General features: G+C 51.1%; 1 protein-coding gene across 1 annotated transcript in view; it reads left to right on the plus strand.

Moving 5' to 3' along the window:
• Positions 1–13,514, plus strand: part of EFL1 (elongation factor like GTPase 1) — a 52,708-nt gene that overhangs the window by 4,749 nt on the left and 34,445 nt on the right. The window contains 11 exon segments of the mRNA XM_090263687.1: positions 239–372; positions 1,614–1,751; positions 2,645–2,859; positions 4,425–4,548; positions 6,043–6,119; positions 6,822–6,958; positions 7,774–7,896; positions 8,933–9,032; positions 9,343–9,494; positions 9,739–9,905; positions 10,678–10,816. Coding sequence (XP_090119813.1) covers positions 239–372; positions 1,614–1,751; positions 2,645–2,859; positions 4,425–4,548; positions 6,043–6,119; positions 6,822–6,958; positions 7,774–7,896; positions 8,933–9,032; positions 9,343–9,494; positions 9,739–9,905; positions 10,678–10,816 — 1,506 coding nt within the window.

Here is a 13,514-nt window from a genome sequence, read left to right on the forward strand (position 1 = left end):
GCTTCTGTAGGTGCCGGCGGTGAGAATAATCAGGCCTGGGACGTTCTGTGCAGCTGCTGCTGGGATCAGTGGCTCCGTCAGTGGGGGTTCTAGATTGGAATGGCGGCTGTTGGTCGAGCCTTTGCCTTCTTTAGCTCACACTCATTTCTCAGAAGCGTTGTCGCTCTGCAGTGCCGGGGCAGAGTATCGTGTGCGTGCCTGCCCCGCCGACGGCGTCTCCCCTCCCGCTCTGTTCCAGGTAGCGAGGAGTACCTGATCAATCTGATAGACTCTCCGGGACACGTGGACTTCTCCTCAGAGGTGTCCACGGCCGTCCGCATCTGCGACGGGTGCCTCATCGTGGTCGACGCGGTGGAAGGAGTCTGCCCGCAGGTAGTGCATTGCCGCGTGACAGTGATTCACTGGGTAAGGGGGGTGGGCAAGGCGGGGGGCCCGCTGCTGGTCGCTCTGTGCACTTAGACATGTCGCCGACAGTCAGAACGTTGCTTTTACGTTTCACATGCGACAGTGGTCCAGTCTGATGGAGTTACATCGCCTGGTCTCGAAGGGATTCTGGAGACGACGACGTGAACTTTAGATGCTTGAACTGCCTGTGGTGTCCTCGTGCAGAGGGACTCGGCAAAAGGGGGAATGCTGGCTTTCGCGACGACGAGGTTTTACTCAGGCGGAAAGGACTTTGCACGGGGAGAGGCTCCTGAGAGCGAGTGCCAAGCTAGTTCTCCCCGAGGTGGGGGCCGTGCTCTGTGGGGGCCTCAGTCTGCACCTGTGCCTCCGCCCACTGCGCGCGCCCCCTCCTGCTCTCCCAGCGCCGTGCGTAACCCAATGCCGCTCATCTTTCCGTCCCCGAGGCCGGAGTGAACGTGCAGCTCTGGTGGCCGTGGGGTTCCCAGTGGCTCTCTAATCTCAGTTCTTTTAATAATTTCTCCTTGAAACCTTATGTTTTATCTTTAAAATGTTGTCATCTTATATCCTATTTAGTACACCCTTGTTATTTTAATGTTTATTGATAGTATTTTGTAGAAAGAATAGGAAAGGTTTAAATCACACGAATGGAGGGACGTTGATAATTCTAAGACGTTCCCTGGTTGTCCTGCCCCCCTGCCCGCCCCCCCCCCCATGCCCCCAAGGGCGCAGGCGCCTCAGCCTGAGGAGCACAGTCTGCGTGGTGTTTTAGGGTCCTGGCAGGACGAGTGGGGTGAACACGGACTGCAGAGCAGCTGGGCAGTGACCTGCTGAGCGGGTCGTGGGCAGGAAGGTGCACACGGGGGTCCCGGGGGGTCTTTAGGTTTTGACCTGTGTGCTGACAACCCAAGCGTTTGTTTTACGTTATTCAGTAAACTCTGTGTATGTGTGAAATTCCACCAAACTCCTCACTGTCCTTCACAGTTTTATTTATCCTCCTTAAAGAAATGCCACGAAGGCAGGGACGCTTCTGGTCTGTGGCTCTTTGCTGACATGTTCTGTGCTTGTGTCTGTCCCGTGAGCGCCTTCATGCGACCGGCACAGTCTGCTGAAGGAGCATGGAAATGAGCTGATTATTAATCAAGATTTTTTAAATGTGCTCTGATTATTTCCACTCGTGAGTTTTACATTTTCCTTTCTGCTTTAATCAGACACAGGCAGTCCTGCGACAAGCTTGGCTCGAAAACATCCGTCCAGTCTTAGTGATTAACAAGATCGATCGCTTGATAGTGGAACTGAAATTCACCCCCCAGGAGGCCTATTCCCACCTCAAGAACATTTTAGAGCAGGTATTGTGTCCTTTACTTCAGTATTTTAACAGTCAGTGTTCAAAGAAGAGTTGTAAGGACGTTGCTAGGTTGAGCATGAATCCTTGCTACAGAAAATTCGCTTATTTAGAACTTTCCCACTTAAGATTCGTACCTGTTAGCATCGCCATCACGCTACCACAGAGGCAACATGACAAGCTGCCTCTTTGGAGTCCCTTCCATCAGAAGCATCCTAGAACATAAGCCTGGACAGTAGGTTGGAGCGCTCTCGTTTAAAGTCCTGGAGTTTGGTTCCAAACGCAGGTGGTATTAGGAAGCTCTTCAGTTTTTTTATGACCGGCTGAGGTGAAATTTTACCCAAGCATTCATTCATTTTATTCAGCAAACGTTTACATAGTTCTGTGTTGACTAAATGAGTTCTTGGCTGCCCACTGTGTGCTGGAGGTTGGGAATGCCATAACAGACCGGCCAGGGTCCCCATTTTCGCAGGCCTCACAGTGTGGAGGGGGAGACAGGCAGAAGGGGCACTTGGAGGACGAGGACATGAGCCCTGGGGGGATTTGAGAGCACACACGAGCGCCCCTCAGCCCGGTTGGGCTCAGAGGTTGCGGACTAGGGTTGTGGGGGCTGAAAGCCATGAGCTCCAGTGACACCAGGCCTCAGGCCTGAAAAACTAGTGAAAGATGCGACATTAGCATTTGCATTAAAACAGCGGTCACAGAAATGACCTTTCAGCAGCCTTACCATTCAGTTTTGCTGGGTTTAGAAAGAATGGGCTGATGACGGGGAAGTTGTTTATTGCGCTGTGTCAACGTGAGCCCAGACTGACTGATGGAAGATTCTAGGCTCGACGTGTATTAGCCACGGGGTCTCCGCATCAGAATGACACTCAGCCGTTTCACTGTCTCTCCTAGATGAACGCGCTCACGGGAGCTCTCTTTACTTCTAAAGTCCTAGAAGAGAGAGCAGAGAGGGAGAGCGAGGCCCAGGGCGCCCCGCACGCCGACGCAGGGGAGCAGCGGTACGACTGGAGCACCGGCCTGGAGGACACGGACGACTCGCACCTCTACTTCTCCCCAGACCAGGGCAGCGTGGTGTTCGCCAGCGCCATCGACGGCTGGGGCTTCGGGTGCGCATGGCCGCGTCGGTCCCCGCGCGCTTCGTACACAGCGGGGTGTTTAAGTTGGACTTTTTATTTGGAGGTAGTTGTCGGTGCACCGGGGTTGTCAGGAAGAACGCAGGGCTCTCTCTGCTGGTCCCCAGAGGAGGCAGCAGGGCAGGGCTGCCCAGTGAGTGCCCACCGCCGCCCTCCTCCGCTCACTCGGGGAGCGGTGATGAAGTAGGGACCCAGCGCTGCCCCTTTCCTGCGGGGACGCGGTAGGTCTGTGGGGTGAGCTAAGGGTTCGTGGAGAAGGGTCCCCTCCTTCAGAATGACAAGTAAAATTATAAGTTGATAACACAGCGATAATAATAAATAATTCAGTCACATAAATTATCTATAAATAAGTGACATTGTATATCATTTATTTATATAATAAGTATAAATAACAAAACAAAATTTTGGAAAATTAAAAAGAAACAAAAACCTCTGCTAAGTAACTGTTGGATCAAATGGGAAATAGAGTTTGCTGGAGTGAACTAGTCTGAAAGGAGTAGACACTGGAGGCCAGCTCCAGAGTGTCACAGCCTGTCACTGTCGTTTGAATTTTGGTTCTTGATGGGCTGTTTTTCTGTGTCCTGGCCTTCAGGGAGACATGGACGTTTATCTCCAGCTGCTCCCTGTAGTGTCTGCTTTTGCCTCTGGGCCCTTCGCCGTCCTGGGGCCGACCATGATGGATTGCCTTCCGCTCTTCCGGAGTCTTGTTGCTCCCCCGTGTCATCAGAGAGTGTCAGCTCCTCAGGGCAGGTTGTAGTTGGCCTCTGGATTCCAGCAGTGCCCCCGCCGACTGGCGTGGGATGAGTTTTCTGGGGCGTGTTAACTTGGGGCTCCTCCTGCGGTGGGTGGAACAGCAGGTGTCTTTTATGAGGCTGGTACTTCGAGAGTTGGACTCAAACCTTAGGTTAAACATACTGTTCCCTGCAGGCAGAGGTTTTTTCTTGGGCCCTTTATCCAGAGAATGTAGGCGCTGGGCACAGCCCTGTCTTCGTCAGGTGGCCGAGCGCAAAGCGGGTGCTAGCTGGCTTCTCCGAGGGCTGAGGACAGTGGAGTGCGTGTGTGTGCGTGTGTGTGTGTTTCCTATTTAGTCCGGGCGCTGAAAAGCCTTTTCCAGTAGGTTCCTACTGGGAAGCTTGTTTCCTCTGAGCAGCAGGCACCGAGCGCGGTGAGGGGCCGACGCAGGCTTTGTCACATCGTTGCGATCGGCAGCTGCAGCCTGTGCCTCCTCGGCCACTGTCCCCGATCCTCCTACACGTACAGAGCTAAGGGCGCCACAGCATGGCTTCTGCGTCACGGGGAGACCGTGAGAAGTGGGCCGGAGCCTGGGCTCTGGGGCTGGGGCCCCAGCCTCGCTGGTTACCTGCACCGTCCCTGTGCTCTGGCCCTTTTCTGGAAAAAGGGGGAGTCATTAGTACCCCCCCTCGCAGGAAATGAAACGGTGACACCTTGGATGGTACTTAGCACAGAGCAGCTCCCATGTTACCCAGACTCACACTTGCTGTTGCCACTGGTAACGTAAACACTTGCTTTTCTTTCAGAATTGAGCACTTTGCCCAAATCTACAGTCAAAAACTTGGCATAAAAAAGGAAGTTCTTCTGAAGACATTGTGGGGAGATTATTATATAAACATGAAGGCTAAGAAGATCATGAAGGTCGACCAGGTAACGTTGCCGATGTGTCTGTTGCGTGTTGGTTACAGTCTGGCCCGAGGTAACACCGTGAACAGGCGCGGTCTGGCTTTGGTTTGTGTGGGTCAGGACGTGAAGGGTTTTTCACTGTAGGTATTTGGCTCAAGTTCGTGAGTCTTATATCCAATTATTTAAATAAAGTCCTTTACGTATGGGGGACAAAGACTTGTGTTTTTCAGAGGAGGAACATCTCAGATCCTGGTCCCCGGAAGACACGCATTGTGCATCCTGCACCCGTGTGCCCCCCACACCTCTGTGTGGCCCTCAGTGTGCTCCTCGTTCCGCCGAGGCCTTCTGCCGTCGGCTGCCAGCCTCCGCGGGTGCTGTTGGGGGAGCAGGGCTCCCTGGGGCCCCGCCTCCACGGACGGGGGGGCCACAGGGCTGCTCAGTCTGCGGCCTCAGTGTCCTTTCCTGAAGCTTTTTTTCTTAATGTGAAATTCAGGGTTTTATGAATTTATTGTCTTTGAGGAACGTACAGATTCTTTTTAAAAAGTACTCATAAAGGCACAGGAAAGAAAACCATCAGAAGCCAACACTGCTCACGCTGCGGTTTTAACTTGTTTTATTCTTCTTGGGTGGACACGTACATCCCTCCTTTGAGATTATGCTGTTCATATAATGTAGCTGCTGCTTTGCTCGGCATTATGTCTGAAAAGAAACAGTGGGAACATCTTCCCTTGCCATGGAAAGTGTTTACTAAATGTATTTAAAAGGAGACGGGGCGGGGAAGTGTGGCCTGAGGGTCTGGCTTTGCGTTGGAGCTCGGCTCCGGCCCTTGCCAGCTCGGTCCCCCGTCTCTCGTCTTGTCACCTATAAAACGGGAGTAGCAGCACTTCCCTTGAGGGGTGGTTGTGACGATTCCATGGAATCATCCAAGAAAAGCCTTGAGAACAGTCCCTGTCACGCGTGTACCCTGCTGTTATTCTACGTAATCACTCTCCGAGATGGGACGTAGTTTCTGTTTCTAGTCTTCAAGTGGTTCGATGTTATCAGCGAAGCTTTGGAGGGCATCTTTGCGTAAACTTGTCTTCATGGTGCCTTTTCTTTAACCAAGAGTTCAGAGGTAGTGACTTAATTCCCTAATACCTTGCCACGAGCTCTGCAAAGAGGAGGTCTCAGCCTGTAGGCCGCCTGATGTGTATGTGAGGGTGTCCATCGCTAGGGGCTTTTGCTGGTATTTTGCAGTCTGATGAGAGCGATGGCAGGTTCTTGTGTTTTTCATTTTCTCTCCCTCAAAGCTGATTATCTTTCATGTTTAGGAATGTCCCCCAGAGTGTCTCATCGTTTGTGAAGTTCAGAGTTCCCAGAGGGAGAGAACAACGTATTATTCTAACTATTTTCCTCCACTTTACTGATGAAAAATATTTTCTAGTAAAAATGAGATTTACTGATAGTGAAACATGTCAATCATGAATACTTAAAAGATACCTATAACAGAAACCTAAGCATGTATATTCTTTTTTATAGGCAAAAGGAAAGAAGCCATTATTTGTACAGTTAATCCTGGAAAATATATGGAGTTTGTATGATGCTGTCTTGAAAAAGTAAGGCTTTATCTTGGGCAGTGTCCTTTGCCTCCCTTCCCAGCTTGAGGAGTCGTACCTGGGAAAGCCGAGAGGGACGGGAAGGCGCAGGGGACCTTTACAGATGAGAGGATTAAGGGCTTGGGGACGAGTCAGAGGCATGTGTGGGACCCAAGTCATGGGGTAACAGGAGGGGCAACGGGGAAATATTTGTATCGAGTGCTGAGGTGGAGAGAGAAAAGGATGGGAGAAACATTGGACCTTTGTTTCTATGAAGCCAGTTTAAAATGAAATCGTAGTTGTAGGAGGAACGGTGCTGGATACTGAGGATCATTAATGGGGAACTTGGGCGGAAACTTGCTTGATACAAGTGGGAAAGAAAACTCGCTGTAGCAGGTTCAGTGTCGCAGTTATTCCAGAGTTGGATTCATGCCTTTCTGAGCATGTATTTGCACAGCCGCGTCACGCGTTGACATGGCTTGTTCAGGGAGATGGCAGAACGGTGCCCCCGAGAACTGCTGAAGAAAGGTTCACTTAAAAGGGTAAGAGTGGAGACTGAGCAGTCCCGTGCCGTGGCCGGAGCTCCTTCCACTCACTCCTAGTTTTTTGTAGGAAAAGTTATACACGAGGAATGAACGTGTCAGATAATGTTGGGTTTGTTTTCCTCACTGCTCTTTGTATCTGTATGTGACCCCCCCCCCCCATGTTGTGTGTTTATTGCAGGGACAAAGAAAAAATTGATAAAATAGTGACTTCCTTAGGACTAAAGATTGGAGCCCGGGAGGCACGACATGCAGACCCTAAAGTCCAGATCAACGCCATTTGCAGTCAGTGGCTGCCGATATCCGACGCTGTTCTTGGTATCCTTTATTTTAATGGTTTTTCCTGAAAGCAGAGTTTTGACAAAACAGGAAATAAGACAGTCTCTGGGGATAACGCATTCCAACCCAAAGTGAGGCTGCCGTGGTCTTGTAGTTCCATGAAACTGTGTTGAATACTTTATACTAATTAGTATTTAAACTAATGCCAGTCTAAATGAATGTACTTCTAAGAAGATACTTCTTTTTTTGTTCAGTAATTTGTAAAGATATAAACTTTATTTTACTAAGACACAGAAATGGGTGAGTTGGTGATGGAATTAGCTCACTGCCGTATTTAGCTCGTGCTTTCTTGGTGTGCCCGTGCGTCCCACCGCGGTGGTGACCCCGAAAAGGCCGGCTGTGGCGTGGCTTACACGACCTGCGGTAATTTTACAGATGGCTTTAAACCCTCTTCTCATTGATCTGCATGTACCAGTGATTCCCACGCGGTGTCCTGGGCGTGGGCCAGCCGTGTCACCTCAGCCCTGCGCGCTGATGGACACCCCCCCGACAGGGACCCTGGCTCCGAGAGCGGACTTCCTGGTGTCATAGCTGGGGGCCGACAGTGGTGTTCTAGAAGCTTATGTAGATTGGAACCCCATGAAAAAACTTGGGGATGCCAGGGTCACAGGTAGCTAGGCTGCTGAGTAGGCACCACTGTCCTGTGTTACACTGTCTGTCTGGGGAGCCCTCTGTGGGCTCTGCAGCCCATGAGCTCCCAGAGGGCACCCCTCAGTGTGTGCTGCTTCCCGGAGCCTGGGCCTGGGGGGAGCGGGCACACCCTCAGGCTTTGGGTCCTTAACGACAGCCTTCAGCGATGGTGTGTCAGAAGCTCCCTAGTCCCCTCGACATAGCGCCCGAGCGCGTGGAGAAGCTGATGTGCGCGGGCGCGCAGACGTTCGACTCACTGCCCCCGGAGACCCAGGCCCTGAAAGCAGGTGAGGGGACGGCGGCCGGGCCACGCTGGCCCCGTTTGCCGGATGGCCGCTTCCACGCGTGGGCGATTGCGTTTCCCCCCCGCGTTCCACTTTTGCTGTGGCCGGTGTTCCCCGCGGGGCGTGGAAGGCCAGGGCTGAGGCTCCTCTGCGTGCGCTGGTTTGCTAGTCTCCTGATGGGGCGACGTCCTGTTCCCTCACACGGCCAGGCCTGGGCTCCCGTGAGGGGCCCTCCCATTGCAGGCCTGCGAGGCCCCCTGAGCCTCATCCGCGTGCAGGCCCTGCCTCCTCTTCGCCTCCCGCCCTGTTGGATCTGCAGCCTCCGCCCCCCAAAGCGCTCCGCTGCTGTTCCCGGGGGCCTCCCTCCTTGTTAAGTCCCCGACGAGGTCTGTCCCTGGCATTTGACATAGTTGGTCACCCCTTTCTCCTTGAGACACTCATTTTCCCTTGACTTCCAGGCTTCCATGTGCTGCTTCTCTCCCTGTCTCCCTGGCTCCTGATTCTTACCTCTTTTCTTGTGACTCTCCATTTTTGTGACTTGGTAACTGCGGGACGGCCCCAAGCAAGGGTCGTCTTTGGACCTCATCTTATCTTGTACCTGCGTGCACGCTGCTGGCTTTCGGGACAAGGTCACACCCGTAGTTCCTGAGTCTGTCTCCAGTGCAGGGCCCCCCCTGGGCTGCACACTCGGTGCCTGGCCGCGCACTTCCTGTCCCTCCGCAGCTGCGAAGCCGTGCACGCGTGTACGTCCCAGCCTGGGCTGCTCCCCTCGCCCCTCGCCTGCTTCATAGGGGGCCCCCCAGCCCCCCTCCCATCCTGCCAGTGTTGCCTTTCTTTCCTCATTTTTGCCCGTTCTACTGGTTGCTCTGCTGTTCTAGCAACTTAAGTTTTCTAAGTGGAATTTTTATTGTAGTTATAAAATATTACAGGCTGCTTACATATTTAGAGGATGCCATAGTCAAAACATCTTGTTTTCCAGAAAAATTTGGATTTTTAATAAGGGAAAAAATCGTGACGCATTTCCTTTCCGTCTGTTTAGCGTTTATGAAATGCGGACGTGAAGATAGTGACCCAGTTATTATCTTTGTTTCCAAGATGTTTGCGGTTGACGCTAAGGCTTTGCCTCAGAACAAGCCAAGGTAAGGCCGGCGGGGCGTCGGGCTTTGGGACTAGTGGGCGTTTGCGGGGAGACAAGTCCCTGAGGAAGGTCCTGCTGTCCCTCTGGGCGTTCTGCGTGTCCACGCATGAGCTCGGAACAGCCGGCGACAGAGCGTCTCGGAGGAAACCTGGGCGGCCGTCTCGCCCGTCCCGCCGGGGGAGAGCGTGGCGGGGCCTTCTGCCTGGGAGGGGCCTGGGCCAGCGGTCCTGCTGCCCAGCCGCACGCGCAGCCGCTGTCCCCCTGCCTGAGCCCGGGTGGCCGGGCAGTAACGCATCTGTGACGTCCCGCAGACCTCTCACTCAGGAAGAAATCGCCCAGAGGCGCGAGCGTGCGAGGCAGAGGCACGCGGAGAAGCTCGCGGCAGCACGGGGCCAGGCGCCGGCGGGGTGCCCCTCGGACGAGAGCGCCCCGGAAGCGAGTCCAGAGGGAGAGGAGCCGAGAGGTACCGCTTTCCTGCCTGGGCTTCGCTGCCGAATGTGCGTGTGCTTAGTTGGGGCCCCTCCTCCCCCAGCTCGGGAGCTTCCAGCTTTAATTGTGGCTTTTGTCCGTATTCTTTCATTCTTGGCGTCTCTTTCCTGAAACTGGGCCAAATGTGTGTTAATATAGTCGCTGTTCCTTCTGTTTCCGGGCAGTTCCCCGCCTGCAGGGGGCCTTCCTGGCACTCACTGTCCCTGTGATTCTGGCAGGTGAGGGGCAGCAGAGAGAGAGCATGGCCCTGAAGCCTGCGCCACAGGAAGAGGACGGCCAAGAGACCTTCATTGCGTTCGCGCGGGTGTTCAGCGGTGTGGTGCGGAGAGGAAGGACCATTTTTGTCTTGGGGCCCAAGTACAGTCCTGTTGAGTTTCTGCAGCGGGTAAGAATCGGAAGCGAAACATTATTATACTTGTTTCAAGGTTTTGATATCTTTCAGATTAGTGGGATTGGTGATTACCTTCTTGGCAGATTTATTTTGTCTCAGGAAAGGCACATTCAGACGAATGCCTATATCAGATGGATTCCTATTGTGTTGTCCTGGTGACATTTGATAAACCTGCCTTACTTAGTAGCATTGAGGAAACTAAACCAGTATGTGAACCACGTTTTCAGGCCTTCATAGTTTGAGGCTTTTCTCTTCAAGGTGAGGAGAAAGAATAGTATCATGCTAGAGCCAGGACAATGGCAGATTTCAAGAAACAGGGAGATCCAAAGTCTTGGGGGCACGGATCCACGGCGTGGGTAGTCGGCAGGTGACAAGCGACAGGTGCATGGCAGGCAGGTCTCAGGTGCTCATCAGCAGGGTCTGGAGGCAGGTGAACAGCTAGCGTCCAGATACACTGAGCCAAAGGGCAGAAAGGATTTTTGGTTATTAGCTTATATGGTGCTTCCAGTTTACAGTGGCATTTGTATTAACTGAGCCATAAACCTTATGATTATCAGGGATTCTTGATTATTTTTTAAAATAAGAGAGGTTTCACTATGTCAGATTTTATCCATAGAGAGAGACTTACTTACATATAACACCATTTCAGATTTGCCTGTTTCAGATTAACATCAGACGTGACTGCACCGTGCCTTACTTACAATGAAAATAGTTTTATAGATGTGAACTAAGTTTTCATTTACAGTCAGTCTTTTTCTTCTCCCAGGTGCCATTAGGCTTCTCAGCACCCCCAGAGGACCTCCCCGCGGTCCCCCACATGGCGTGCTGCACTCTGGAGCACCTGTATCTTCTGATGGGGCGGGAACTGCAGGATCTCGAGGAGGTACCGCCAGGAAACGTGCTAGGTAGGGCAGGGCTGCGTCCGCGTGTGTCTGTTGAGGGGTGACATGTCACAGACCTCGTGACATGTTGGGAGGAAATGACAGATCTCTTTCTTCGTTTGGCTCTTTTTTTCAGCTGTGCTTAGACTTTAACCTCGTGCTTTTGAGTAATTAGCAGGGAGATCAATGGCTTGATGTGAATTATGGTAGTTCTTTTTTTATATATATTATTTTATTTTACTTTACTTTTAAGATTTTATTTTTTAGAGTGAAGGGAAGGGAGGAAGAAAGAGAGAGAGAAACATCACTGTGTGGTTGCCTCTCATGCGCCACCAACTGGGGACCTGGACTGCAGCCCAGGCCTGTGCCCTGACTGGGACTCGAACGGACGACCCTTTGGTTTGCAGGCCAGAGCTCAGCCCACTGAGCCGCCCCAGCCAGAGCTAATTGTGATAGTTCTTTAAAAGAAAATAAGTCCTGTTCAGGTCGTCTGTTAATGCTCTGAACTGCAGTGTTTCTGTTGGGTACCAGGAAGAATTCCTGCTGACATAAAAGTCTAGAGAACTAAGACTTCTGGTTCTAAATCATTGGAACCTATTAGGACTTGTGTTTCTTGGAGAACAATCTTATTTCAGTAATTAGGATATTTCCCTTCCTAGTGTTCATTAGAAGGAACAGTAAAATTTTAATTTGGTTACTTGGTTGGGTTGGTAACCTATTTGAACGGCTCCATCAAAACATCTGAAAGTAGACTTCCGGCCAAGATGGAGGCTTAGACGGACACGCTAGGTCTCCCTCTACAACTATAGTGGAATACAACTACTTCAAAACAAAGGATAACTAGAAATTCCAGAAAATAAAGCTACACGGAAGCCCAACATATGAAGTTATAAACCAGCGGTGCCATTTGGGCAGGTAAGAGTTAAAGAAGGCAAAGCTGCTTGCGGAGCGGCGGGGCGGGGCGGCGAAAAATCCTGGAGGCATTCAAGCCCCTGGCCTGCGCGACTCCTGCGCGACTCCTGCGCGACTCCTGCGCGACTCCGGCGTTGGGGGGCAGCCGCAGCATCGCCTTGAACAGTGAGGCCCAGGGGGGCGGGAGGACGGATCCCGGTCTCCTAGCTGAATAACTGTGTGAATCCATCTTGGACCCCCGCCCCCACAGAAAGCACCACAGGGCTGCGAAATAGGTCGCGCGCCTGCCGGTCGCTGATTTGTGACGCGTACGCAGGCACTGCCCCCTGCTCCCGACAGCCAGCCCAGGAAAACAAAACGCATCTGTCAAAATGAGGCAGGCAACTTTAGAAATACCGGTAACACAACTCACCAGACACCAGATAGAGAACCTGACAGATGAACAGATAAGAAACCTGTCAGAGGCTCAGTTCTGGGCCATTGTTATCAGGTGGCTTACAGAATTCACAAAAGAGCAGGAAAAAGATATGAAAGAAGCGAAAAACTTTCATAACGAAAGGAACAAAACCACATATGAGACAGATGGTGAGGAATCCAGAGTCCATTTCAACAAACTGGAATATGGAGAAGAAACTAGCAGTCAACCAATGCAGCGAGAGGAATTGGGAAGCAACAATGAGAGGATCAGAAACCTCTGGGACAGCTATAAAAGGCCCAACATAAGAATCATTGGTTTGCCAGAGAATGAGGAAGATGAACTAGAACTTGAAAAATTGAGTGAAAATATAATAAAGGAGAACTTCCCAGACTTGGGGAAGGGAATAGACTTGCAGGTCCAAGAAGCAAGGAGAGTTCCCAAGAGACTGGACCCAGGGAGAACCACTCCAAGACACATTATAATCAAAATGTCAAAAATTAAAGATAAAGAGAGAATCTTAAAAGCAGCAAGAGAGAAGAAAAGAATTGTGTACAAAGGGGTCCCAATTAGACTATCAGCTGACTTCTCAAGGGAAACCCTACAGACAAGAAGGAACTGGCAAGAAATATTCAAAGTAATGAAAATCCAAAACCTACAACCACGAATACTCTATCCAGCGAAATTGTCATTCAGAATAGAAGGACAGAGAAAGTGTTTCCAGGACAAAATAAAACTGAAAGAGTTCATTAGATCCAAACCACTGTTATATGAGAAGTTAAAGGGACTGGTTTAAAAAACAGAAGCTAGGGAGATGAAACAAAGGCAAACGAAACAGGCAACGAGAGTGGAAAAGGAACTGTGGGTAAGGGAAATATAGTGGGGGGAGGTCAACAGGGAGGGGGAGTGGGGAGAGGGAGGGAGACGATATAGGAATTGGAGATCATGGTAGGAGGGAATGGAATAGACGGAGAGAGGTTGGGAGGAACTGTAAGCACAACTAATGGACATAATCTAAAAGGGGGGGACAACTGGAGGGAGGGGGCCACCGGGTGGAGGGGAGCAGAGGGAAGGGAAAGTGGCACAAATGTAATATTTTAATCAATAAAACACATTAAATCTTAAAAAAAAAAAAAAAAAAAAAAAAAAACATCTGAAAGTAGTTACCAGCCTTACAGTCAGAATTACCTTTTTAGGCACATTTCACTTGTTTCTTAATTTAAAAACTGGAGTATATGTAGCAGTAGCAGCAGTTTCATAAGCCAGGTGTTTAATAATAGCAACTTTTCAAAGCAAGAAGTAAATTTAAGGCAGGACAGCAGAGAAGGCCAAGGGTTCTGGTTTGTTAATACACGAAAAGCAAACAGCCCAAGAGAAAGCAAGCTGGCGGCCAAG

This window comes from Furipterus horrens, unplaced genomic scaffold (assembly GCF_987537825.1).
Source record: "Furipterus horrens unplaced genomic scaffold, mFurHor1.1.pri manual_scaffold_16, whole genome shotgun sequence".
NCBI lineage: Eukaryota > Metazoa > Chordata > Mammalia > Chiroptera > Furipteridae > Furipterus > Furipterus horrens.